Source organism: Macaca mulatta, chromosome 10 (assembly GCF_049350105.2).
Source record: "Macaca mulatta isolate MMU2019108-1 chromosome 10, T2T-MMU8v2.0, whole genome shotgun sequence".
Taxonomy (NCBI): Eukaryota; Metazoa; Chordata; class Mammalia; order Primates; family Cercopithecidae; genus Macaca; species Macaca mulatta.
In genome coordinates, this window is record NC_133415.1 from 34,409,649 (window position 1) to 34,437,537 (window position 27,889).

At 45.9% G+C, this 27,889-nt stretch overlaps 1 protein-coding gene across 22 annotated transcripts in view; it reads right to left on the minus strand.

The window, feature by feature from the left end:
* The window catches only part of BCL2L13 (BCL2 like 13), a 96,297-nt gene that overhangs the window by 65,054 nt on the left and 3,354 nt on the right, over positions 1 to 27,889 (minus strand). For 14 of the 22 annotated variants that reach the window (XM_077950880.1, XM_002798265.4, XM_015149668.3 and 11 more), the window contains exon 2: positions 13,738 to 13,908. The exons of 7 other annotated variants lie outside the window; for them this stretch is intronic. In XM_077950880.1, coding sequence (XP_077807006.1) covers positions 13,738 to 13,821 — 84 coding nt within the window. In that variant the 5' untranslated portion in view covers positions 13,822 to 13,908. Of the gene's footprint in view, positions 1 to 13,737; positions 13,909 to 27,889 lie in introns of those variants that run through there. One more of the 22 variants, XM_077950887.1, reaches the window with a different exon arrangement.

Sequence of the window (27,889 nt, forward strand, 5' to 3'; positions counted from 1 at the left end):
AAATGCTAATTGCCAAGACAATGGAGAAAATGTCTCCAAGTCACGGCAGAGACCTTCGAAGCAGCTCCTCCCATCACAGTCCTAGGAGGGAAAAATAGTTTCCTGGACCAGGGTCAGGGCCAGGGCCCCCCTCTTCCTGTGTGCAGCCTCTGGACTTGGTGCCCTGCATCCTAGCCACTCCTGCCGTGGCTAAAGGGGCCAAGGTACAGCTCGAAAAATGGTTTCAGAGGGTGAAAGTCCTAAGCCTTGGCAGTTTCCACATGGTGTTGAGCCTGCAGGTGCACACAAGTCAAGAACTGAGGTTTGGGAACCTCTGCCTAGATTTCAGAGGACATATGGAAATGCCTGGATGTTCAGGCAGAGGTGTCCTGCAGGGGCGGAGCCCTCATGGAGAACCTCTGCTAGGGCAGTGCAGAAGGGAAATGTGGGGTAGGAACCTACACACAGAGTCCCCACTGAGGCACTGCCTAGGGGAGTTGTGAGAAGGCAGCCACTGTTCTCCAGACCCCAGAATGGTAGACCCACTGACATCTTGCACTGTGCGCCTGAAAGAGCCACAGACACTCAATGCCAGTCCGGAGCCGGGGGGCGGGGGTGACTATATGCTGCAAAGCCACATAGGTGGAGCTCCCCAAGGCCATGGAAACCCAACTCTTGCATCAGCACAACCTGGATGTGAGACATGGAGTCAAAGGAGGTCATTTTGGAGCTTTAAGATTTGACTACCGGCTGGGCACGGTGGCTCACGCCTGTAATCCCAGCACTTTGGAAGGCTGAGGTGGGTGGATCATGAGGTCAGGAGTTGAAGACCAGCCTGGCCAAGATGGTGAAACCCCATCTCTACTAAAAAAAAAAACACAAAAATTAGCTGGACATGGTGGTGGGCACCTGTAATCCCAGCTACTGGAGAGACTGAGGTGGAGAACTGCTTGAACCTGGGAGGTGGAGTCTGCAGTGAGCTGAGATCGCGCCACTGCACACTAGCCTGGGTGACAGAGCAAGACTCTGCCTCAAAAAAAAAATAAAAGTAAAAATAAAGAAAATATTTGACTGTCCCACTGGATTTCAGACTTGCATGGTGCCTGTATCCCCTTCGTTTTGGCCAGTTTCTCCCACTAGAATGGGTATTTACCCAGTGTGGTTACCTCCATTGTATCTAGGAACTAACTAACTTGCTTTTGATTCCACAGGCTCATAGGTGGAGGGACTCACCTTGTCTCAGAGATGAGACTTTGGACTGAGGACTTTTGAGTAAATGCTGAAATGAGTTAAGACTTTGGGGGACTGCTGGGAAGGCATGATTGGTTTCGATATGTGAGGACATGGGATTTGGGAGGGGTCAGGGTGGAATGATATGATTTGGCTATGTCCCCACCTAAATCTCATCTTGAATTGCAGCTTCCATAATTCCCATATGTTATGGGAAGGGCCTGGTGGGAATCAATTGAATCATGGGGGTGGGTCATTCTCGTGATAGTGAGTAAGTCTCGCATAAGATCTGATGGGTTTTTTTTTTTTTGAGACGGAGTCTCCCTCTGTAGCCCAGGCTGGAGTGTAGTGGCGCAATCTCAGCTCACTGCAACCTCCGCCCCTCCAGGTTTAAGCAATTCTCTGCCTCAGGTTCCGGAGTAGCTGGGATTACAGGCGCATGCCACCACGCCTGGCTAATTTTTTTGTATTTTTAGTAGAGACGGGGTTTCACCATCTTAGTCAGGCTGGTCTTGAACTCCTGACCTCGTGATCCACCCACCTCAGCCTCCCAAAGTGCTGGGATTACAGGCGTGAACCACCGCGCCCAGCCGATCTGATGGTTTTATAAAAGGGGAGTTCCCCTGCACACGCTCTCATGCCCACCGCCATGTAAGAAGACATCACTTTGCTTCTCCTTTGCCTTCCATCATGACTGTGAGGCCTCCCCAGCCATGTGGAACTGTGGGTCCATTAAACCTCTTTCCTTTATAAATTACCCAGTATCACGTATGTCTTTATTAGCAGTGTGAATACAAACTAATACGTACGTTAAGTGAAATAAGCCAGTCACAAAGGACAAATATGGTATGAGGTACCTAGAATATTCAAATCCACTGAGAAAGATGTAGGAAAGTGGTTACCAAGGGCTGGGAAGAGAGGGAAATGGGGAGTTGCTTAATGGTTGAGGAATAACAAACCAGTATCACAACTACATGTACCTGATTGTCACATTACAAATGAACAGAAATCAACTTACTCTTCTTCTGACCTCCGAAAGAAATGTCTTATTATGAAAATGCATGCTAATTACCACAATATCAAGGAGCCACATATTAATATATGCTAAATTGAACACGATAAAGGTTATTACTTAGCAAGAAGGACTTTTACTAGTCAGAACGTGTAATTTTGAATAGGGTTGACTTTCAGCACAAAAATGCAGAGTGGAAGACTAAACTAGTACTGGAAAAATGTACAAGAGTTAACTATTTGCCGGGCGCGATGGCTCAAGCCTGTAATCCCAGCACTTTGGGAGGCCGAGACGGGCGGATCACGAGGTCAGGAGATCAAGACCATCCTGGCTAACACGGTGAAACCCCGTCTCTACTAAAAAATACAAAAAACTAGCCGGGCGAGGTGGCGGGCGCCTGTAGTCCCAGCTACTCGGGAGGCTGAGGCAGGAGAATGGCGTAAACCCGGGAGGCGGAGCTTGCAGTGAGCCGAGATCGCGCCACTGCACTCCAGCCTGGGTGACAGAGCCAGACTCTGTCTCAAAAAAAAAAAAAAAAAAAAAAAGAGTTAACTATTTACATAAAAGTCTGTACCCAGTACGTGACTCAGTTAAAAAATAAAAGAGATGTAATGTGACAGAAATCCTGAGTCATCAATAACATCAGCTCCCTTAGTCACTTCTTCTAACATTTACTACTTCATGAACTTGAAACCAAACCCTATCTACATTATACCAATGAGTGCTCCAGCAGATCCTATTTATAACAGCATGGAATAGGAGAAGTAAGTTCTACATCTCCCTTTAGATAGCAAATAGGATAGTGTAACAGAAGACAGCAATAAGAAAAATATATTTCCCTCCAAGTTAGCCTACCAGCTGAGTGCGGTAGCTCATGCCTGTAATCCCAGCACTTTGGGAGGCTGAGGCGGGTGGATCACCTGAGGTCAGGAGTTCGAGACTAGCCTGACCAATATGGAGAAACCCTGTCTCTACTAAAAATACAAAATTAGCTGGGTGTGGCAGAACATGCCTGTAATCCCAGCTACTCAGGAGGCTGAGGCAGGAGAATCGCTTGAACTTGGGAGGCAGGGGTTGTGGTGAGCCAAGATCGCACCATTGCACTCCAGCCTGGGCAACAAGAGTGCAGCTCTGTCTCAAAAAAAAAAAAAAAAAGGTTAGCCTACCAATGTCTGTATTTACATACAAATATACTGATATACTGTAGTTGGGTTTACTTTAAATGGTATTAAAAACAACATCCACATTTAAAAAACAAAACAAAATAAAAACTACAAAGCAAGCAAACTCTCACAGATATACAATGTTGAGGTGGAAAAAAATTCTGTCTGCAGAAGATGTCATCAAAATAGCCAACTAGAGATCCCCAAGGCTTGTATCCTTTTTTTTTTTTTTGAGACGGAGTCTCGCTCTGTCACCCAAGCTGGAGTGCAGTGGCCGGATCTCAGCTCACTGCAAGCTCCACCTCCCGGATTCACGCCATTCTCCTGCCTCAGCCTCCCGAGTAGCTGGGACTACAGGCGTCTGCCATCTCGCCCGGCTAGTTTTTTGTATTTTTTTAGTAGAGACGGGGTTTCACCATGTTAGCCAGGATGGTCTCGATCTCCTGACCTTGTGATCCGCCCGTCTCGGCCTCCCAAAGTGCTGGGATTACAGGCTTGAGCCACCGCGCTCGGCCCTTAGGCTTGTATCCTTCACAGACCTAAATAAATAAATAAAACTCAAAAAAAAGGGCCGGGTGCAGTGGCTCACCCCTGTAATCCCAGCACTATGGGAGGCTGAGGTGGGTGGATCACCTGAGGTCAGGAGTTTGAGACCAGTCTGGCCAACATGGTGAAACCCCATCTCTACTAAAAAATGCAAAAATTAGTCGGGCGTGGTGGTGGGTGCCTGTAATCCCAGTTATTCTAGAGGCTGAGGCAGGAGAATCACTTGTACTTGGGAGGCAAAGGTTGCAGAGCTAAGATTTTATCACTGCAGACTCCAGCCTGGGTGACAAGAGTGAGACTCTGTCTCAAAAAAAAAAAAAAAAAAAAAAAACCCTCAAAAAAAACACAACAGATCCCAAAGAAAACGAAATCTATAAAATGTCTGGAATTCAAAATAATGATCTTAAGGAAACTCACTGAGATACACAAGAATACAGATAGACAATTCAACAAAATCCAAAAAACAATTCATAACCTTAATTGGAAATTCAACAAACATAAGAAACAACCAAACAGAAATCCTGGAACTGGAGAACTCAAATAATAAAATAAAAACTACAATTGAGAGCTTCAACAATAGAATAGAACAAGCAGAAGAGTTTCTTTTTTTGTTGTTGTTGAGACGGAGTCTCGCTCTGTCACCAAGCTGGAATCCAGTGGTGTAATCTCAGCTCACTGCAACCTCTACCTCCTGGGTTCAAGCAATTCTCCTGCCTCGGCCTCCCAAGTAGCTGGGACTACAGACACACAACACCACACCCAGCTAATTTTTGTATTTTTAGTAGAGACGGGGTTTCACCATGTTGGCCAGGATGGTCTCCATCTCTTGACCTCATGATCCACCCACCTCGACTTCCCAAAGTGCTGGGATTACAGGCATGAGGCACTGGGCCTGGCCAAGCAGAATTTCTAAACTTGAAGACAGCTGTTTTGAAATAATCCAGTCAAGCAAACAAAAAAAGAATAAAAAGCCGGGCGTAGTGGCTCACGCCTGTAATCCCAGCACTTTGGGAGGCCAAGGGGGGCAGATCACCTGAGGTCAGGAGTTCAAGACCAGCCTGGCCAATGTGGTGAAACCCCATCTCTACTAAACATACAAAAATTAGCTGGGCGTGGTTGTGGGCACCTGTAATTCCAGCTACTTGGAAGGCTGAGGCAGGAGAATCACTTGAACTCGGGAAGCGGAGGTAGCAGTGAGCCGAGATCGTGTTAATGCACTCCAGCCTGGCAACAGGAGCAAAACTCCATCTCAAAAAGGAAAGGAAAGAAAGGAAAGAAAGAAAAGAAAGAAGAAAAGAAAGAAAAGAAAGAAAAGAAAGAAAAGAAAGAAAAGAAGGAAGGAAGGAAGGAAGGAAGGAAGGAAGGAAGGAAGGAAGGAAGGAAGGAAGGAAAGAAAAGAAAAGAAAGAAAGAAAGAAAGAAAGAAAGAAAGAAAGAAAGAAAGAAAGAAAGAAAGAAAGAAAGAGAAAGAAAGAAGAAAGTCTGTACCTATGGAATGTGATTAAGCAAACAAATACTTAAATAATGGCAGTTTGAAAACAAAGAGAGATGGGAAAATGCATAGAAAACCTATTCTGTGGCCGGGCACGGTGGCTCAAGCCTGTAATCCCAGCACTTTGGGAGGCCGAGATGGGCGGATCACGAGGTCAGGAGATCAAGACCACCCTGGCTAACACGGTGAAACCCCGTCTCTACTAAGAAATACAAAAAATAGGCCAGGCGCGGTGGCTCACGCCTGTAATCCCAGCACTTTGGGAGGCCAAGGCGGGCGGATCACAAGGTCAGGAGATCGAGACCACGGTGAAACCCCGTCTCTACTAAAAATACAAAAAATTAGCCGGGCGCGGTGGCGGGCGCCTGTAGTCCCAGCTACTCAGGAGGCTGAGGTAGGAGAATGGCGTAAACCCAGCAGGCGGAGCTTGCAGTGAGCCGAGATCGCGCCACTGCACTCTAGCCTGGGCTACAGAGCGAGACTCCGTCTCAAAAAACAAAAAAAAAACAAAAAAAAAAAAACAAAAAATAGCCCAGCGAGGTGGCGGGCGTCTGTAGTCCCAGCTACTCGGGAGGCTGAGGCCAGAGAATGGCGTGAACCCGGGAGGCGGAGCTTGCAGTGAGCTGAGATCCGGCCACTGCACTCCAGCCTGGGCTACAGAGCGAGATTCCGTCTCAAAAAAAAAAAAAAAAAAAGAAAACCTATTTTGTGAATTAATAGCTAGAAACTACCCAAGTCTTGAAAGAAATGTGGACATCCAGATCCAGGACACTGAAAGGGTCTCAAATAGATTCAACCAAAAAAGGTCCTCTCCAAAGCACAATACAGTCAAACTGTTAAAAGTCAAAGACAGAATTCTAAAAAAGCAAATGTCAAGTCACATAGGAAGGAATCCCTATTAGGCCGGGTGCAGTGGCTCACGCCTGTAATCCCAGCACTTTGGGAGGCCGAGGCGGGAGGATCACAAGGTCAGGAAATTGAGACCATCCTGGCTAACATGGTGAAACCGTGCTCTATTAAAAAATACAAAAAATTAGCCAGGCGTGGTGGCAGGCACCTGTAGTCCCAGCTACTCGGGAGGCTGAGGCAGGAGAATCACTTGAACCCAGCAGGCGGAGTTTGCAGAGAGCCGAGATCGCGCTACTGCACTCCAGCCTGGGCAACGGAGCAAGACTCCGTCTTTTTTAAAAAAAGAAAGGAAGAAATCCCTATTAGACAAACAGCAGATTTCTCAGAAGAAAATTTCCTGAGCCAGGAAGCTATTCTTAAGAAATGAAGGCCGGGCGCGGTGGCTCAAGCCTGTAATCCCAGCACTTTGGGAGGCCGAGACGGGCGGATCACGACGTCAGGAGTTCGAGACCATCCTGGCTAACACGGTGAAACCCCGTCTCTACTAAAAAATACAAAAAACTAGCCGGGCGAGGTGGTGGGCGCCTGTAGTCCCAGCTACTCGGGAGGCTGAGGCAGGAGAATGGCGTAAAAACCCGGGAGGCGGAGCTTGCAATGAGCTGAGATCCGGCCACTGCACTCCAGCCTGGGCGACACAGCAAGACTCCGTCTCAAAAAAAAAAAAAAAGAAAAGAAATGAAGGTGAGTGCTGGGCGCAGTGGCTCACGCCTGTAATCCCAGCACTTTGGGAGGCCGAGGCAGGTGGATCACAAGGTCAGGAGATTGAGACCATACTGGCTAACACGGTGAAACTCCCTCTCTACTAAAAAAATACAAAAAAAATTAGCTGGGCGTACTGGCGAGCACCTGTAGTCCCAGCTACTCGGGAGGCTGAGGCAGGAGAATGGCGTGAACCCAGGGGACAGAGCTTCCAGTGAGCTGAGATCGCACCACTGCATTCCATCCCGGTGACAGAGAGAGGCTCCGTTTCAAGAAAAAAGAAATAGAAATGAAGGTGAAATAGTCTTTTGTAGACAAGCAAACTTTGAGAGAATTATTCACTAGACTGGCCTTACAAGAAATGGTCTAGGAAGTCCTACATCTGGAAGTGAAAGGATAATAACTACCATCATGAAAACACAAGTAAGGATAAAACTCACTGGTAGCAAATTAAAAACTGAGGCCTGGGCCAGGCGCGGTGGCTCACACCTGTAATCCCAGCACTTTGGGAGGCTGAGGCGGGCGGATCACAAGGTCAGGAGATCGAGACCATCCTGGCCAACACGGTGAAATCCCCGTTTCTACTAAAAATAAAAAACAAATGGCTGGGTGCAGAGGCTCACACCTGTAATCCCAACACTTTGGGAGGCTGAGGCAGGTGGATCACCTGAGGTCAGGAGTTCGAGACCAGATTGGCCAACATGGTGAAACCCTGTGTCTCCTAAAAATACAAAAATTAGCCAGGCATGGTGGTGCATGCCTGTAATCTCACCTACTAAAGGGGCTGAGCCAGGAGGATCGCTTGAACCTGGGAGGTGGAGCTTGCAGTGAGCCAAGATCGTGCCACTGCACTCCAGCCTGGGCAACAGAGCGAGACTCCGTCTCAATAAAAAAAAAAAAAAAAAAAAAAAATTTGCCAGGTGTGGTGGCAGGCACCTGTAATCCCAGCTACGCAGGAGGCTGAAGCAGGAGAATCGCTTGAACTAGGAATAGTGGAGGTTGTTGTGAGCCAAGATCATGCCACTGCACCACTCCAACCTGGGCAACAGAGTGAGACTTCATGTCCAAAAAGAAAAGGAAAAATGTAAAAGATAATAAAAGGAAATCATTCAAACACACAATAAGGAAGATGAAGTACAGAACATGTAAATATGAAATGTTTCAAAGTAAAAATCACAATTGATTACAACTATATAAAACTGTATATACTGATGAAGATTAGAAAACAAAGAAGAACAGTTCCTCTGTGAGTTTGATGAGATTATAAATATTTGGTATCGCATGATGTTTTATGAGCTTTTAGTCATTTTGATATAATTTTGTTTAGATAGCCACCTATGTCAGGGCATTAAAATATGATTCAATTTTCAAAAGTAGAACACACCAACTAGTTACATTTAATTATTTACACTAGCTTTCTTAGGACACCATCTGTAATCCCTACTACTGAATTCCATCATTTCTGAATTCTTACTTCTACCCACTCTTAAGCTAGAATGGCAGCAGACAAATAATAGCTACCTCCATTGCTGCGGTAGAAATTTATGGATAAGAATATTTAAGAAGGCCAGAGGTAATAGCTCACCCCTGTAATCCCAGCACTTTGGAAGGCCGAGGCAGAAGGATCACTTGAGCCCACGAGTTTGAGACTAGCCTGGGCAACACTGCAAGACCGTGTCTTTACAAAAAATTTAAAAATTAGCTGGGCATGGTGGTGCGCACCACCATACCCAGCTAATTTATTTTTATTTTTTATAGAGGCGGGGTTTCACCATGTAGGCTGGTTTCGAACTCGTGGGTTTATGTGATGGGCCCACCTCGGCCTCCTAAAGTGTTGGGACTACAGGTGTGAGCCATGACACCAAACCTGATGTTATATTCTAATGAAGAAGACTAATTCAGGTTTCAGTAAATGTTTGTTTGTTTGTTTTTTGAGATGGAGTCTCGCTCTGTCACCCAGGCTGGAGTGCAGTGGCACGATCTTGGCTCACTGCAACCTCCAACTCCCAGGTTCACGCCATTCTCCTGCCTCAGCCTCCGGAGTAGCTGGGACTACAGGCGCCCGCCACCACGCCCAGCTAATTTTGTATTTTTAGTAGAGACAGGGTTTCTCCATGTGGGTCAAGTTGGTCTCGAATTCCCAGCCTCAGGTGATCCAGCTGCCTTGGCCTCCCAAAGTGCTGGGATCACTGGTGTGAGCCACCACGCCAGGCACATAATTATGCAGTTTGTCATAGTAAGTGTGAAATCTCTAAGGACAGATGGATTTCTACTTATTTACATGTACATAGTACATTTTTACTTATACTAATGCCAATCATTTAAAATAGCAAGGTCTCAAAAAGCATTAAAAGTAATTGCTTCTGAGGGGAAAGGTTCAGCCCTTTGACTGTCAGACACTTCAAGAACCTCTGGGACAGAGGTTCAACCTTTATCCTTCACCTAGAGAAATTTTATCATAAAAAGAAAAGTTTACAACACTAGCTTAAAGTTTTTTTTTTTTTTTTTTTTGAGACGGAGTCTCGCTCTGCCACCCAGGCTGGAGTGCAGTGGCTGGATCTCAGCTCACTGCAAGCTCCGCCCCCCGGGTTTACGCCATTCTCCTGCCTCAGCCTCCCAGGTAGCTGGGACTACAGGCGCCCGCCACCTCGCCCGACTAGTTTTTTTGTATTTTTTAGTAGAGACGGGGTTTCACCGTATTAGCCAGGATAGTCTCGACCTCCTGAGCTCGTGATCCGCCCGTCTCGGCCTCCCAAAGTGCTGGGATTACAGGCTTGAGCCACCGCGCCTGGCCTAGCTTAAAGTTTTTTTAAAAGTACTATTAAAAAACTGAAATGTCGGCCGGGCGTGGTGGCTCAAGCCTGTAATCCCAGCACTTTGTGAGGCTGAGACGGGCGGATCACGAGGTCAGGAGATCGAGACCATCCTGGCTAACCCGGTGAAAACCCGTCTCTACTAAAAAATACAAAAAATTGGCCGGGCGAGGTGGCGGGCGCCTGTAGTCCCAGCTACTCGGGAGGCTGAGATAGGAGAATGGCGTAAACCCGGGAGGCGGAGCGTGCAGTGAGCTGAGATCCGGCCACTGCACTCCAGCCTGGGCCACAGAGTGAGACTCCGCCTCAAAAAAAAAACAAACCTGAAATGTCGGCCAGGCACGGTGGCTCACACCTGTAATCCCAGCACTTTGGGAGGCTGAGGCAGGTGGGTCACGAGGTTGGGAGTTCAAGATCAGCCTGGACAAGATGGCGAAACCCTGTCTCTACTAAAAATACAAAAATTAGCTGGGCACAGTGGCAGGCGCCTGTAATCCCAGCTACTCAGGAGGCTGAGGCAGGAGAATTGCTTGAACCCAGGAGGCAGAAGTTGCAGTGAGCCGAGAACGTGCCACTGCACTCTAGCCTGGGTAACAAAATGAAATGTCCAGCATTATCTCCAGAGAAGTTAAGAAAAAAGAAATGGGGCCGGGTGCAGAGGCTCATGCCTGTAATCCTAGCACTTTGGGAGGCCAAAGCAGGCAGACTGCCCGAGCTCAGGAGTTCAAGACCAGCCTGGGCAACATGGTGAAGACCCGTCTCTACTAAAAAAATACAAAATAAAAAAAAATTAGCTGGGCGTGGTGGCATGCGTCTGTAGTCCCAGCTACTTGGGAGGCTGAAGCAGGAGAATTGCTTGAACCCGGGAGGTGGAGGTTGCAGTGAGCCGAGATCGTGCCATTGCACTCCCACCTGACGAGAGCGAGACTCTGTCTCAAACAAAGAAGAGCAAACAAATAAGAAAAAAGAAATGGAATAATAAAAAATATTGCAAAAGTTGAAATAGTTGAATTAAATAAATGAGATGTAGACTGGGTGTGGTGGCTCACACCTGTAATCCCAGCACTTTGGGAGGCCAAGGTGGGTGGATCACTCGAGGTCCAGAGTTCAAGACCATCCCAGCCAACGTGGCAAATCCCCATCTCTACTAAAAATACAAAAATTAGCCAGGTATGGTGGCACAGGCCACCATATAGTTCCAGCTACTCGGAGGCTGAGGCAGGAGAATCGACTGAGCCCAGAATGTGGAGGTTGCAGTGAGCTGAGATCATACTGTTACACTCCAGCCTGGGCAGAAGAGCAAGGCTCTACCTCAATCAATCAATCAATCAGTGTAGAAATAAGTCAATCTGATCAATTTATAAAAATACATTCCAAAAATAAGTTCCTCAACTGGTACAATGGATTGTCTTTAGTCAGTTTATTAAAAAATCAATTATTGTTTCTTCAAACATTCTTGAAAATGCATAACTGCACACTTCTTTGGGGAAAAACATCCAGAAATAAACCATTGTTAAACAATATTTTCCATCCCACAACTAGTGGATCTTGACTTTAAAATGTTTGTATAGGCCAGGCGCCATGAGTCGTGCCTGGAATCCCAGCACATTGGGAGGCCAAGGTGGGGGAGATCACCTGAGAACAAGAGTTCGAGACCAGCGTGGCCAATGTGGTGAAATCCCGTCTCCACTAAAAGTACAAAAATTAGCTGGGTGTAGTGGCGCGTGCCAGTAGTACCAACTACTTGGGAGGCTGAGACTCGAGAAACGCTTGAACCCAGGAGGTGGAGGATGCAGTGAGCCAAGATGGGACCACTACACTCCAGCTTGGACAACATAGCAAGACTCTTGTCTCAAAAAACATAAAATAAAAATAAATAAATGTTTGTATAAATGAAGATATCTAAGGGATTTTAATTTTCATATAAAGCTGTAGTGTAGTATCATTATCATCATGTGCATCTCTTCTCAGAACTAGACTGGAAATCCACGTTGTTGTTGTTGCTTGTCATCATTTCAGGTTTGTTTCTTGGGTTTTTTTTTTTGTTTCGTTTTGTTTTCTGACAGAATCTCACTCTGTAGCCCAGGCTGGAGTGCAGTGGCGCGATGTTGGCTCACTGCAAGCTGCACCTCCCGGGTTCAAGCCATTCTCCTGCCTTGGCCTCCCGAGTAGCTGGAACTACAGGTGCCTGCCACCACACCCGGCTAATATTTTGTATTTTTAGTAGAGACGGGGTGTCACCATGTTAGCCAGGATGGTCTCGATCTCCTGACCTCGTGAGCCGCCCGCCTCAGCCTCCCAAAGTGTTGGGATTACAGGCGTGAGCCACCGCACCCGGCCTCAGGTATTCTTTCACATTTGCCAGTTGTTGAAAATTAAAAAACAGAATATACATATAGATAAAAAATGAATTAAAATTTGCTATCTGGTGAAAAGTTTATTTAGCGGCTTAAACAGAGAAGAAGAAAGGGTGAACTGAATGATTAAAAAATGTCGGCCGGGCCTGGTAGCTCACGCCTATAATCCCAGCACTTTGGGAGGCCAAGGCTGGTGGATCACCTGAGGTCAGGAGTTTGAGACCAGCCTGGCTAACACGGTGAAACTCTGTCGCTACTAAAAATACAAAAATTAGCTGGGCGTGGTGGCACGCACCTGTAATCCCAGCTACTCCGGAGGCTGAGGCAGGATAATTGCTTGAACCAGGAGTCAGAGGTTGCAGTGAGCCAAGATCGCCACTGCACTCCAGCCTGGCAACAGAACGAGACTCTACCTCAAAAAATTAAAATAAAAAAAGAAATGTCAACCAGGCGCGGTGGCTCACGCCTGTAATCCCAGCATTTTGGGAGGCTGAGATGGGTGGATCACGAGGTCAGAAGATCAAGACCATCCTGGCTAACACAGTGAAACCCCACCTCTACCAAAAATACAAAAAAAAAGTTAGCCAGGCATGGTGGCATGCGCCTGTAGTCCCAGCTACTCAGAAGGCTGAGACAGAAGAATCGCTTGAACCCAGGAGGCGGAGGTTGCAGTGAGCTGAGATCGTGTCACTGTACTCCAGCCTGGGCAACAGAACAAGACTCCGTCTCAAAAAAGAAAAACAGAAATGTCACAGAGGGTTTCACAAACAGACAAATGGAGATAAACTAGGAAAATGATAGTGAGATATGGAGGAATAGACAGGATCATGTACATGTTCTATGAACAGCATGGCCAACATGGCAAAACCTCTCTCTACTAAAAATATAAAAATTAGCTGGGTGTGGTGGTGCGCACCTGTAATCCTAGCTACTCGGGAGGCTGAGGCAGAATCGCTTGAACGAAGAAGGTGAAGGTCACAGTGAGCCAAGATCATGCCACTGCACTCTAGCCTTAGAGAGAGAGTGAGACTCCGTCTCAAAAAAAAAAAATACTTTTTTTTTTTTTTGCTCCTGGAAATGGAAAGAATGGCATAACAGTTATTCTTTTTTTGTTTGTTTGTTTGTTTTTTGAGACAGAGTCTCACTTTACTGCCCAGGCTGGAGTGCAGTGGTGTGATCTTTGTTCACTGCAACCTCTGCCTCCTGGGTTCAAGCGATTCTCCTGCCTCAGCCTCCTGAGAAGCTGGGACTACAGGCACATGCCATCATGCCCAACTAATTTTTTTATTATTAGTAGAGGCAGGGTTTCGCCGTGTTGGCCAGGCTGGTCTCAAATTCCTGACTTCGTGATCTGCCCACACTGGCCTCCCAAAGCGCTGGCACAACAGGCGTGAGCCACCACGCCCAGCCATAACAGGTTATTCTTACAGGCTTATTAGTACTATTTGATAACCATACATATAAATTAGATACATACACTTTTATATATAAAGTTCTTGTTACAATTTACTACAACCACCATAAGCCAAAGATAATACCTTGGGGTGAGGAAAGATGTTGCTCTTGCAGCTTCTCTTGAGAGAGGAGTCCCAAGTAGCTGAGAACAACATACTTTGTTTCATAGTGAAATCCCAGAGGCACAGTAGAAGAGGACGCCATTGAATTGGCTGGTGAGGCTCCAAAAAGGTCTACTTATGGATGTGTAAAACCTAAGAACAGAAAAGTAATGTTTTCAGTTTAAAGTTTATTACATGCCACTTTAAGTTGTTTCACACCAAAATGTCTTGTGCAACTCTTGGAGTGTTCTTTTTTTTTTTTTTTTGAGGTGGAGTCTCACTCTTGTTGCTCAGGCTGGAGTGCAGTGGCGCAATCTCAGCTCACCGCAACCTCTGCCTCCCGGGTTCAAGCCACTGCACTTCAGCCTGGCGACAGAGTAAGACTCCGTCTCAAAAAAAAGTATTGCACGTACAATTACATGCAGTACATAATACTTGATAATATTAGATGACTTACTGGTTTATGTATTTACTACACTTATTGTTAGAGTGTACTCCTACCTATTAAAAAAAAAAAGTGAACTGTAAAAGTCTCAGGGCAGGTGGTCCTCCAGGAGGGATTCCAGAAAAAGGCATTGTTACTGGAAATGTCAACTCCATGGGTGTTACTGCCCCTGAAAACTGTCCAGTGGGACAAGGTTAGGAGGTGGAAGACAGTGATATTAATAATTCTGACTCTGTGTAGGCCTAGGCTAATGAGTCTGTTTGTATCTTAGTTTTTAGGAAAACAGTTTAAAAGGAAAAGAAAAAAAAAAAGAAAACCAAAAAAAAAAAAAACTTATTAAATAAGGACATAGGCAATGCATGGTGGCTCACACATGTAATCCCAGAACTTTAGAAGGCTGAGGTGGGAATTCAGGACCCCACTGCTTGAGGCCAGGAGTTCAGGACCAGCCTGGGCAATATATCAAGACTCCATCTCTACAAAAATATTTAAAACATTAGCTGGGCGTGGTAGGGCCTGCCCATGGTCCCAGCTACTCAGGAAGCTGAGGCAGGAGGATTGCTTGAGCCGAGGAGGTCAAGACTGCAGTGAGTTACAACTGCACCACTGCACAGCAGCCTGGGAAACAGTGCAAGACCCTGTCTTAAAAAAAGAGAAGACAGGGGCCGGGCACAGTGGCTCACACCTGTAATCTCAGCACTTTGGGAGGCTGAAGCAGGCAGATCACAAGGTCAGGAGATTGAGACCATCCTGGCTAACACGGTGAAACCCTGTCTCTACTAAAAGTACAAAAAATTAGCCGGGCATGGTAGCGGGCGCCTGTAATCCCAGCTACTCGGGAGGCTAAGGCAGGAGAATAGCGTGAACCCGGGAGGCAGAGCTTGCAGTGAGCCAAGATCACAACACTGCACTCCAGCCTGGGCGAAAGAGCGAGACTCCGTCTCAAAAAAAAAAAAAAGAGAGAGAGAGAAGACAAAAAGCTAGGTGTGCTGGCTCATATCTGTAATCTCAGCACTTTGGGAGGCAGAGGCAGGTAGATTGCTTGAAACCAGCGTGACAACATGGTAAAACCTTGTCTCTACACAAATTTTAAAAATTAGCCAGGTATCTGGTGCACACCTATAATCCCAGCTACTTGGAAGCTGAGATGGGATGACTGCTTGAGCCCAGGAGGTAGAGGCTGCAGTGAGCCATGATCACACCACTGTACTCCAGCCTAGGTAACAGAGCAACACCCTGTCTCAATAACTAAAACAAAAAGAAATAGAAGATAAAGCTTTTCGGTAACTTTTTGTGTGTTCATTCAACACACATTTTTTAAGCTGCAAGGTACTCTATAGGCATTAGACATGAACACAAATATGATAAATCACCAGACCTCAGGAGTTTTCAAACAGAGGTAAACAAAAATACATGTAACAAAAACACAGACTGGAAAAAGAGGCAATGTTGACAAAATTTAAGATCTGTGATAAGCAAACTAAGATAAATATCCTAGAATGATAAACAATTTTTAAAAATACAAGCAGAATTTGAAATATACAGAATAAAAAGGCTATAGATATAAGTGGCTGGCACAGTGGCTCATGCTTATAATTCCAACACTGTGGAAGGCCAAGGCAGGAGGATCACTTGAGGTCAGGAATTCAACACCAGCCTGGACATCACGGTGAGACCCTGTCTCTACAAAAAATAAAATTAGCCCTGGGTGTGGTGGCATGCACCTGTAGTACTAGCTACTTGGGAGGCTGATAAGGCAGGAGGATCACTTGAGCCCAGGAGCTTGAGGTTACAGGGAGCTATGATCACATACCAATGCACTCCAGCCTGGGTGACAAAGCAGGACCATGTCTTAAAAAAAAAAAAAAAATCATACTGGAGGTGGTAAGGAAGACAGACTGGAGAGTAGAGGCAAGGAGACAAGTTAGGAGAATATGGAAAACTTCAGCAAGAGATATAAGAAGGCATGAACTAGCATAGGAACAGAACACTGAAAAGGGAGGATGGATAGGAAAAAGGTTAGGAATTCAAAGATCTGTTGGTTAACTCAGTGAGTGACCGACCCACGAAGCTGTAAGGTAAGTGGTATTACTCCTATTTCTCAAACCAGATAATATAGGAAGAGCTAGTTTGGGGAAAGATAAGGAAATCACTTTAGGGTATACAGACAGTCCCCGACTTACGACAGTTTGGCTTACAATTTTTTCACTTTATGATGGCAGTGCGAACAGGATATGCATTCAGTAGAAACTGAACTTCAACTATCCATACAACCACTCTGTTTTTTCACTTTCAATACGGTATTCAAGAAATTTGATGGCCGGGTGCAGTGGCTCATGTCTGCAACCCCACATGTTGGGAGGCTGAGGCAGGTGGATTACCTGAGGCCAGGAGTTCAAGATCAGCTTGGCCAACATGGCAAAATCCCATCTCTAGTAAAAATACAAAAATTAGCCAGTCGTGGTGGCGTGCGACTGTAGTCCCAGCTACTTGGGAGGCTGAGACAGGAGAATTGTTTGAACCCGGGAGGAAGAGGCTGAAGTGAGCTGAGATCACACCACTGCACTCCAGCTTGGGCAACAAGAACAACACTCTGTCTCAAAAAAAAAAAGAAATTTGATAAGATATTCAACACTTTACTATAAAATAGTTTTATAGTTCATGATTTTACACAGCTGCAGGCTAATGTGTTTTAAGCACACTTAAATGTGCTTAATGTGTGGTTGGGAACAGTGGTTCACATCTGTAATCCTAGCACTTCGGGAGGCCAAGGCAGAGGGATCACTTGAGCTTAGGAGTTTGAGACAAGCCTGGGCAACATGGCAAAATCCCATTTCTACAAAAAATTTTAAAAAAACATTTTTTGCTTAATGTGTTTTAAACATAGGCTGTTATATTTGGTAGGTGTATTACATGCATTTTCAACATATATTTTACACTTACAAAGGGTTTCTCAGGATGTAACCCCACTGTAAGTTGAGGGGCATCTAAACTGAATTTTCAAGTACCTACAGGTCATCCAGATAGTGATACAGAATAAGCAGTTGGATATAAAGGTCTTTAAGAGGCAGGGAGTGGTGGCTCACGCCTGTAATCCCAGCACTTTGGGAGGCCCAGGTAGGTGGATCACGAGGTCAGGAGATCGAGACCATCCTGGCTAGCACAGTGAAGCCCTGTCTCTACTGAAAATAGACAAAATTAGCCGGGCGTGATGGGGGGCACCTGTAGTCCCAGCTGCTCAGGAGGCTGAGGCAGGAGAATCACTTGAACCCAGGAGGCGGAGCTTGCAGTGAACCGAGATTGCGCCACTGCACTCTAGCCTGGGTGACAGAGCGAGACGCCGTCTCAAAAAAAAAAAAAGAAAGAAAGAAAGAGGTCTAGCCTGGAGATACAAAATTCTAAGTATTCTTTGTAAATATAAGTCAACTGAATTACCTAAAAAGCATGAATGGCCAGGAGCAGTGGCTCACGCCTCTAATCCCAGCACTTTGGGAGGCCAAGGCAGGCAGATCACAAGGTCAAGAGTTCAAGACCATCCTGGCCAACATGGTGAAGCCCTGTCTCTATTAGCTGGGCATGGTGGCACATGCCTGTAATCCCAGCTACTTGGGAGACTGAGGCAGGAGAATTGCTTGAACTGGGACCCAGGAGGCAGAGGTTGCAGTGAGTTGAGAGTGCGCCACTGCACTCCAGCCTGGGCTACAAAGCAAGATCCTGTCTTTTTTTAAAAAAAAAAAAAAAAAAAAAGTGAATGGAGAACAATGATTTTCAATGGGAGGGGTGTGTCAAAATAGCAGGAGAAGTATAGTTTGTAAAAGAATATTCAATATACTTTCAGACTTAGAAAACGAAAATCACGCCGGGCGCGGTGGCTCAAGCCTGTAATCCCAGCACTTTGGGAGGCCGAGGCGGGCGGATCACAAGGTCAGGAGATCGATACCACAGTGAAACCCCGTCTCTACTAAAAATACAAAAAATTAGCCGGGCGCGGTGGCGGGCGCCTGTAGTCCCAGCTACTCAGGAGGCTGAGGCAGGAGAATGGCGTGAACCCAGGGGGCGGAGCTTGCAGTGAGCCGAGATCGCGCCACTGCACTCCAGCCTGGGCAACAGGGCGAGACTCCGTCTCAAAAAAAAAAAAAAAAAAAAAAAAAGAAAACGAAAATCACCTATTATTTTCAGACTACAGACTATAGAAGGTAAGGCTCAGTAAATTTTCAATCTTGTTTGCAGCAGTGATTCTCAGTGCTGGGACAAGAAGGAAAAGAACATGCCTCCCACCGCCAACGCCAGCAGAATAGAAGCCAGGGAAAATTTTTTTTTTGAGACAGAGTCTTGCTCTGTCACCCAGGTTGGAGTGCAGTGGTGCGATCTCGGCTCACAGCAACCTCTGCCTCCCAGGTTCAGGCCACTCTCCTGCCTCCGCCTCCGGAGCACCTGGGACTAGAGGCACCCGTCACCATGCCGGCTGATTTTTTTTTTTTTTTTTTTTTTGAGACGGAGTCATGCTCTGTCGCCCAGGCTGGAGTGCAGTGGCCGGATCTCAGCTCACTGTAAGCTCCGCCTCCCGGGTACACGCCATTCTCCTGCCTCAGCCTCCCAAGTAGCTGGGACTACAGGCGCCCGCCACTTCGCCCGTCTAGTTTTTTGTATTTTTTAGTAGAGACAGGGTTTCACCGTGTTAGCCAGGATGGTCTCGATCTCCTGACCTCGTGATCCGCCCGTCTCGGCCTCCCAAAGTGCTGGGATTACAGGCTTGAGCCACCGCGCCCGGCCGGTGATTTTTTTTTTTTTTAAGTAGAGATGGGGTTTCACCATGTTAGCCAGGATGGTCTCGATCTCCTGACCTCGTGATCCACCCACTTCGGCCTCCCAAAGTGCTGGGATTACTGGCGTGAGCCACCGTGCCCAGCCTGGGAAATTTTTATTTACCTTATTTTAATAAAGGAGACATGGGTTACAAAATATGTTCAGAAATACTGGTATAATCTTAAAAAGAACACAATAGAATTCACTAACATTTAAGGGGTAGTCAAAAGATGAGAAGCTGGAAGAGCAACCCTTTCAGTCCAGATTGAAACAGAAAGGTAGAAAGAAAACCAGGAAAGACTGTGATCACAGAAGTCAGGGAGGCATTTCAATAAGAAGGCAGTGAACAACTGTGTCAAACGTAGTAACATGTCAAGAAGAATGAAAATAAGAAGAGTCAGCCAGGCACAGTGGCTCACGCCTGTAATGCCAGTACTTTGGGAGGCTGAGGCAGGCGGATCACCTGAGGTCAGGAGTTCAAAACCAGCCTGGCCAACATGGTGAAACCCCATCTCTACAAAAATACAAAAATTAGCTGAGCATGATGGCGGGTGCCTATAATCCCAGCTACTCAGGAGGCTGAGGCAGGAGAATTGCTCAGAGCAGGGAGGCAGAAGTTGCAGTGGGCCAAGATCACGCCATTGCACTCCAGCTTGGATGACACAGCAAAGCTTCATCTCAAAAAAAAAAAACAGAAAAAAACAAAAAAGAAAGAAAGAAAAAAAAGGGGGGAAGAACAGACAAAATTAATAACATTAATAACCATCTAAGCTTTTAGAAGTCTCTTCGGCGGCCAGGCATGATGGCTCACACCTGTAATCCCAGCACTCTGGGAGGCTGAGGTGGGTGGATCACCTGAGGTCAGGAGTTCAAGACCAGCCTGGCCAACATGGTGAAACTCCGTCTCTACTAAAAATATAAAAATTAGCCGGGTGTGGTAGCAGGTGCCTGGAATCCCAGCTACTCAGGAGGCTAAGGCAGGAGAATCACTTGAACCTGGGAGGCAGAGGTTGCAGTGAGCCGAGATCGTGTCACTGCCCTATAGCCTGGGTGACAGACCAAGACTCCGTCTCAAAAAAAAAAAAAAAAAAAGTCCCTTTAGCAACAACACTCTTTTGCTAAAAAATAAAAAATAAAAGTCTCAGTATTTCTTTGGTGACAGGAATAAGAAAGTATTTATTTTTGAATAAATGCTTTAAAGAATTGGCCAGGCGTGGTGGCTCACACCTGTAATCCCAGCACTTTGGAAGGCTGAGGCAGGCGGATCACCTGAGGTCAAGAGTTTGAGACCAGCCTGGGCAACCTGGTGAAATCCCATCCCTACTAAAATACAAAAATTAGCTAGGCGTGGTTGCGTGTGCCTATAATACCAGCCACTCTGGAGGCTGTGGCAAGAGAATTGCTTGAGTCTGGGAGGTGGAAGTTGCAGTGAGCCAAAATCACGTCACTGCACTCCAGCCTGTGTGACAGAGCTAGACGCTAGACTCCATTTACCCCATCCCCCCAAAAAATTGATGAGCCGAGAACAGGTTCATGCCCATAATCCCAATACTGTGGGAGGCTGAGGCAGGAAGCTAGCTTGATCCCAGGAGATTGAGGCTGCAGTGAGCCTGTGATAATGCCACTGCACTCCGGCCTGAGTGACAGGGTAACACCCTGTCTCTAATTAAAAGAAAAAAAAAATTGATGTTCTCTGATTTGTTGTATTCAAATTTCTTTTTTTTTTTTTTTTGAGACGGAGTCTGGCTCTGTCGCCCAGGCTGGAGTGCAGTGGCCGGATCTCAGCTCACTGCAAGCTCCGCCTCCCGGGTTTACGCCATTCTCCTGCCTCAGCCTCCCGAGTAGCTGGGACTACAGGCGCCCGCCACCTCGCCCGGCTAGTGTTTTTTTTGCATTTTTTAGTAGAGATGGGGTTTCACCGTGTTCGCCAGGATGGTCTCCATCTCCTGACCTCGTGATCCGCCCGTCTCGGCCTCCCAAAGTGCTGGGATTACAGGCTTGAGCCACCGCGCCCGGCCTCAAATTTCTTGTATTTACCAAGAATCCATATCGCTGAAGTTGATTACCAACCCAAAAGCCAGAGACAAACTACATATCACCGAGTTTCCAAATTTGATTTTTAGCGTAATGTTCTCCAAATTTTCTTGTAAAACCTGATTGTCTAATTATAAATGTAATCTTAATCATGAATTTCATTATCTTCTATCTTTAACTCTATATGTTAAAGCCCATATATCTATATATTTGAAGGATTATATTTATTCGTTTAAATCTAGTATAGAGTTTTCAGACTTTAAATGCATATTTGTCATTCTAGTTATAAACATACCAGACCTACAGTATAAAATATCCATTCAATATTTTTTTTTTAATTAAAAAAAAATTTTTTTTTTTTGAGACGGAGTCTCGCTCTGTTGCCCAGGCTGTAGTGCAGTGGCGCGATCTCAGCTCACTGCAAGCTCCACCTCCCAGGTTCACGCCATTCTCCTGCCTCAGCCTCCCAAGTAGCTGGGACTATAGGCGCCCGCCACCATGCCCAGCTGTTTTTTTTTGTATTTTTAGTAGAGACAGGGTTTCACCGTGTTAGCCAGGATGGTCTCGATCTCCTGACCTCGTGATCCACCCGCCTCGGCCTCCCAAAGTGCTGGGATTACAGATGTGAGCCACTGCACCCGGCCTAATTTTTAAATTTTTTATAGAGATGGAGTCTCACTATGCTGCCCCAGCTGGTCTCAAACTCCAGGCCCCAAGTGATCCTCCCACTTTAGCCTCCCAAATTGCTGGGATTACAAGCGTGAGCCACCATATCTGGCCCCAACTTCTAATTTAGCTTGAGCTTCCAGTTGTGTAGCAACGAACCAGCTCCTTCAGGCCTATGGTTAAATGGGGGAAAAGTCACATCCCAAGAACACTATTATATAACTAGCACATTTGTATTAAATTATAGGGCAAAAGTATTCACAATATGCCAAGTGTAAACTCCACAGCACTACTACAGGGTCAGGTCTCTAAGCACAAAATGGGAGGGAAACCCACTTCCTTTGCAACATGCTGCAGTGTCTAATAAATATATTGCACAATGGACTTTTGCATTTTTTTTTTTTTTTTTGAGACAGAGTCTCTCTGTCACCCAGGCTAGAGTGCAGTGGCACGACCTTGGCTCACTGCAACCTCCGCCTCCTGGGTTCAAGCGATTCTTCTGCCTTGGCCTCCCAAGTAGCTGGGACTACAGGGGTGTGTCACCAAGCCCGGCTAATTTTTTGTAATTTTTGGTAGAGACAGGGTTCACCGTGTTAGCCAGGATGTTCTCTATCTCCTGACCTCCTGAACCACCCACCACAGCCTCCCAAAGTGGTGGGATTATAGGCATGAGCCACCGTGCCTGGATGGACTTCAGCATTTCTAATAAACATCATATATAAATTACATCTTCATGACACTGTTTCTAAAGCATTTTTCTTTTCTTTTTCTTTTTTTTTTTTTTTTTTTGAGACGGAGTCTCGCTCTGTCGCCCAGGCTGGAGTACAGTGGTGTGATCTCAGCTCACTGCAAGCTCCGCCTCCTAGGTTCAGGCCATTCTCCTGCCTCAGCCTCATAAGGAGCTGGGACTACAGACACCCGCCACCTCGCCCAGCTAATTTTCTGTATTTTTAGTAAAGACAGGGTTTCACCGTGTTAGCCAGGACAGTCTCGATCTCTCAACCTCATGATCCCCCTGCCTTAGCCTCCCAAAGTGCTGGGATTACAGGCGTGAGCCACCACGCCTGGCCAATAGTCTCAATTTTATAGATGGAGGAACAAGAACAATTTATTTGCCTAAAATCATACAGCTAGTTAACATCACAACCACTTAATTGGGTACACCATCTTCACTTCCTCTTAGCCCTTAACTGTATTTATTCAACACATATTTACTGCATGCCAGGCAATGTACTAGGTGAGAGGAATGCAGAAGTGAAAACACTAACACTAGTAATACGGGACGATACGGTAGCAAAACAAGGTGGTTTTCATAGTATCACAGACCCAGAGTACTGAAAGAAGCAAATTTGTCAGTTTTGAGAACGGATGGGGGAAAAAACAAAAAGCTAGATTGGATGAAAAGTAATTATGAGCTGGGACCATCATCTAAAGCTTTTGTAGAAGCAAGGGACAAGGGGCTCAAGTCCATCCCACTATAAGCTCACCAACAGACTATTTCATATCTAAAAGGCAGATATTTAGGCCAAGCATGATGGCTCATGCTTGTAATCCCAGCACTTTGGGAGGCCAAGGCAGGCAGATCACGAGGTCAGGAGTTCGAGACCAGCCTGGCCAACACAGTGAAACCCCGTCTCCACTAAAAATACAAAAATTAGGCCAGGTGCAGTGGCTCACACCTGTAATCCCAGCACTTTGGGAGTCCGAGGCGGGCGGATTACAAGGCCAGGAGATCGAGACCATCCTGGCTAACACGGTGAAATCCCGTCTCTACTAAAAATACAAAAAAATTAGCCAGGCTTGATGGCAGGCGCCTGTAGTCCCAGCTACTCGAGTGGCTGAGGCAGGAGAATGGCGTGAACCCGGGAGACAGAGCTTGCAGTGAGCCAAGATCGCGCCACTGCACTCCAGCCTGCACAAGAGCGAGACTCGTCTCAAAAAAAAAAAAAAAATACAAAAACTAGCTGGACATGGTGGCAGGTGCCTGTAATCCCATTTACTCTGGAGGCTGAAGCAGGAGAATCACTTGAACCCGGGAAATGGAGGCTGCAGTGAGCCGAGATCGCACCACTGCACTCCAGCCCGGGCAACAAGAGCAAAACTGTCTCAAAAAAAAAAAAAAAAAAAAAAAAAACAGAAACTGCTATAATTTGTACAATTCAAACTATTAAACATATTATGTAACCCATCTGTTTCTTTCTGTGCCTTACTCTTTTCACTTTGTTCCTCTATTAAGTTTCAAGTAGAGTTGTCCCTTGGTACCCATATGGGATTGGTTCCAGGATACTTGCGGATTCCAAAATCCTCAGATGCTCAAGTTCCTCATACAAAATGGTGTGGTATTTGTGTATAACCTACTCACTTCCTTCTTCTCATATACTTTTCAGTCATTTCTAGATTACTTACAATACCTAACACAATGTAAATACCATTTAAATAGCTGTTATACTGTATTGGTATCATTTGTATTGTTTTTAGTTATTTGTGTTTTCTCCCCCAAATATTCTCCAATTGAGATTGGTGGAATCTGCAGAGATATAGAAACTGGATAAAGAAAGCTAACTGTGGCTGCAGCCAGCCAGACAGCCTAAGGAAACCTAGAGTAACCTCATGCTGTGTTTATGTATTCATTTGTCATCATCTCCAAAACCAACCACAAGTAAAACATCCATGAACCTTCAACAACAAATATGTATCATCCACAATTCTACAACATATGGCTTATTTTCTTTTTTAAACTAGATTTCTATTACAAGTACCAGTCCAAGTTCCAGAATGCTACCAGTGCTGATTATATTATAGGAATTAGACACATTTTATGAAACATAATCAGAAGGTACACAGCAGCTATTAAATCCTACTATAAGCTGGGCACGGGGGCTCATGCCTATACTTCCCAGCACTTTAGGAAGCTGAGGTGGCTGGATCACTTGAGGCCAGGATTTGGAGACCGGCCTGGCCAACATGGCGAAACCCCATCTCTACTAAAAATATAAAAATTAGCCAGGCATGGTGGCATGTCCCTGTAATCCCAGCTACTCAGGAGGCTGAGGCATGAGAATCACTTGAACCAAGAAAGCAGAGGTTGCAGTGAGCCTAGATTGCACCACTGCACTCCAGCCTGGGCGACAGAGGGAGACTCTGTCTCAAAAAAAAAAACAAAAAAACCTACTATTAGTTCTTATGTAAAGCAAACATGCAGCAACATGAAAGTCTTTTGTATGTTTCCCAAACTTGTCCCATCAAATTACCTTGGATGCCTTTTAAAAAAGACATTCCTAAACCGGGTGTGGTGGCTCATGCCTGTAATCCCAGCACTTTGGGAAGCCAAGGCGGGCGGATCACAAGGTGAGGAGATCGAGACCATCCTGGCCAACATGGTGAAACCCTGTCTCTACTAAAAATACAAAAATTAGCTGGGCATGGTGCACACGCTTGTAGTCCCAGCTACTTCGGAGACTGAGAGAGGAGAATCGCTTGAACCTGGGAGGCAGAGGTTGCAGTGAGCTGAGATAGTGAAACTGCACTCCAGCCTGGTGACAGAGTAAGAATCCATCTCAAAAAAAAAAAAGAATTATTAAATACTCCAATAATACAGAGTTGAACACAACTATAATCCCAGTTTATAAAGAAAAAAATAAAAATTCACATTCGATAAATCCATCGCAAATCAAAAATCTGTAATTTTAAACATTAATAGACCAGGCGAAGTTGCTCACGCCTGTAATCCTAGCACTTTGGGAGGCCAGGCAGGCAGATCACCTAAGGTCAGGAGTTTGAGACCAGCCTGGCCAACATGGTGAAACCCCATCTCTACTAAAAATACAAAAATAAGCAGGGTGTGGTAGCGTGCATCTGCATTCCCAGCTACTCAGGAGGCTGAGCCAGAAGAATCGCTTGAACCCAGGAAGCGGAGGTTGCAATGAACCGACATCGCACCACTGCACTCCAGCCTGGACAACAGAGTGAGATTCTGTCTCAAAATAAAAAAGTAGGCTGGGCGCAGTGGCTCATGCCTGTAATCCTAGCACTCTGGGAGGCCAAGGTGGGCGGATCACGAGGTCAGGAGATCGGGACCATCCTGGCTAACACGGTGAAACCCTGTCTCTACTAAAAATACAAAAAATTAGCCAGGCGTGGTGGTGGGCGCCTGTAATCTCAGCTACTCGGGAGGCTGAGGCAGGAGAATTGCTTGAACCTGGGAGGTGGAGCTTGCAGTACGCTGAGATCTCGCCACTGCACTCCAGCCTGGGCAACAGAGTGAGACTCCATCACAAAAAATAAATAAATAAATAAAATTAAAATTAAATAAAAAAGCAAACTTAACAACAACAACAACAAAAATTAAGCTTCTTGGGCCGGGAACGGTGGCTCACGCCTGTAATCCCAGCACTTTGGGAGGCCGAGACGGACGGATCACGAGGTCAGGAGATGCAGACCATCCTGGCTAACATGGTGAAACCCCGTCTCTACTAAAAATACAAAAATTAGCCGGGCGCAGTGGCAGGCGCCTGTAGTCCCAGCTACACGGGAGGCTGAGGCAGGAGAATGGCGTGAACCCGGGAGGGGGAGCTTGCAGTGAGTGGAGATCAGGCCACTGCCCTCCAGCCTGGGTGACAGAACAAGACTCCATCTCAAAAAAAAAAAAAAAAAAAAAAATTAAGTTTCTTGGTTATCAGCTCTTTAGTCTCATCACTCACCGGTGGCTTGAATAGGGAATTTTTTTTAGGTTCCACAAGTTAACATGGAGTCCAAAGCTATTTTCTAATCCATGCTTTACCAGCTCCTACTGAATTCTAGGACTTTCTCTGAAAGAGTGTAAAATAATCCTAATAAAAATTACAAAATGGCCAGGTGCGGTGGCTCACACCTGTAATCCCAGCACTTTGGGAGGCTTAAGGTGGGCGGATTACCTGAGGTCGGGAGTGAAGACCTCACAAGAGTGAAACTCCATCTCAAAAAAAAATTATGAAATGGCAAAATATTCACCCCACCCATCTGAAAAATGCAACTGGACAAGTATCATTTTTAAAACCCACCAGACACTAGAACTCTAGTTCTACTCCCTTTCCAATTAAAACAGGCCTAATTGTTCAATCCTGTGTTAAGAGCTACCCAAAAATATTTTCACTTAGACGTTGGCATTTGCAGATAATTCACAGACGACTGCCTTACTTTCATCCTGTCCTAAATAATCTGACTTTCACAATAATGAGGCTTCCTGTATATGGCTTGTGTAAAATGAGAACATAAAATTCAGTTACTCTGTTCCACTTCTAGATATGTACCAGAGAAAAATGAAAACACATGTCTACACAAAAATTTGCACATGAATGCTCAAAGCAGCATTACAGACCAGGCGTGGTGGCTCATGCATTCATCCCAGCACTTTGGGAGGCAGAGGCAGGAGGATCACTTGAGTCCAACAATTTCAGACCAGCCTGGGCAACATGACAAAACCCCATCTCTACAAAAAATACAAAAAAAATTAGCTGGGTATGGTGGTGTGTGCCTGTAGTCCCAGTTACTCAGGATGCTGAGGCAGGAGAATCGCTTGAACCCAGGAGACAGAGGTTGCGGTGAGCTGAGATGGCGCTATTGCACTCCAGCCTGGGCAACAAGAGTGAAACGCCATCTCAAAAAAAAAAAAAAAAAAAAAACTGGCTGGGCATGGTGGCTGACGCCTGTAATCCCAGCACTTTGGGAGGACGAGGTGGGCGGATCACGAGGTCAGGAGATGGAGACCATCCTGGCTAACACAGTGAACCCCCGTCTCTACTAAAAATACAAAAAATTGGCCAGGCGTGGTGGAGGGCGCCTGTAGTCCCAGCTACTTGGGAGGCTGAGACAGGAGAATGGCGTGAACCCGGGAGGGAGAGCTTGCAGTGAGCCAAGATCATGCCACTGCACTCCAGCCTGGGTGACAGAGTGAGACTCCATCTCACAAAAAAAAAAAAAAAAAAAAAAAACCTGTCCATGAACTGATTTTTAAAATGTGCTATGTCCATACCATGGAATATAATGCAGCAATAAAAAGGAATGAAGTACTGATACACGCTACATCTTGGATAAACTCTGAAAACATTATGCTAAGTGAAAGAAGCCAGACAGGCAGGGTGTGGTGGCTCACACCAGTAATCCCAGCACTTTGGGAGGTCAAGATCACCTGAGGTCAGGAGTTGG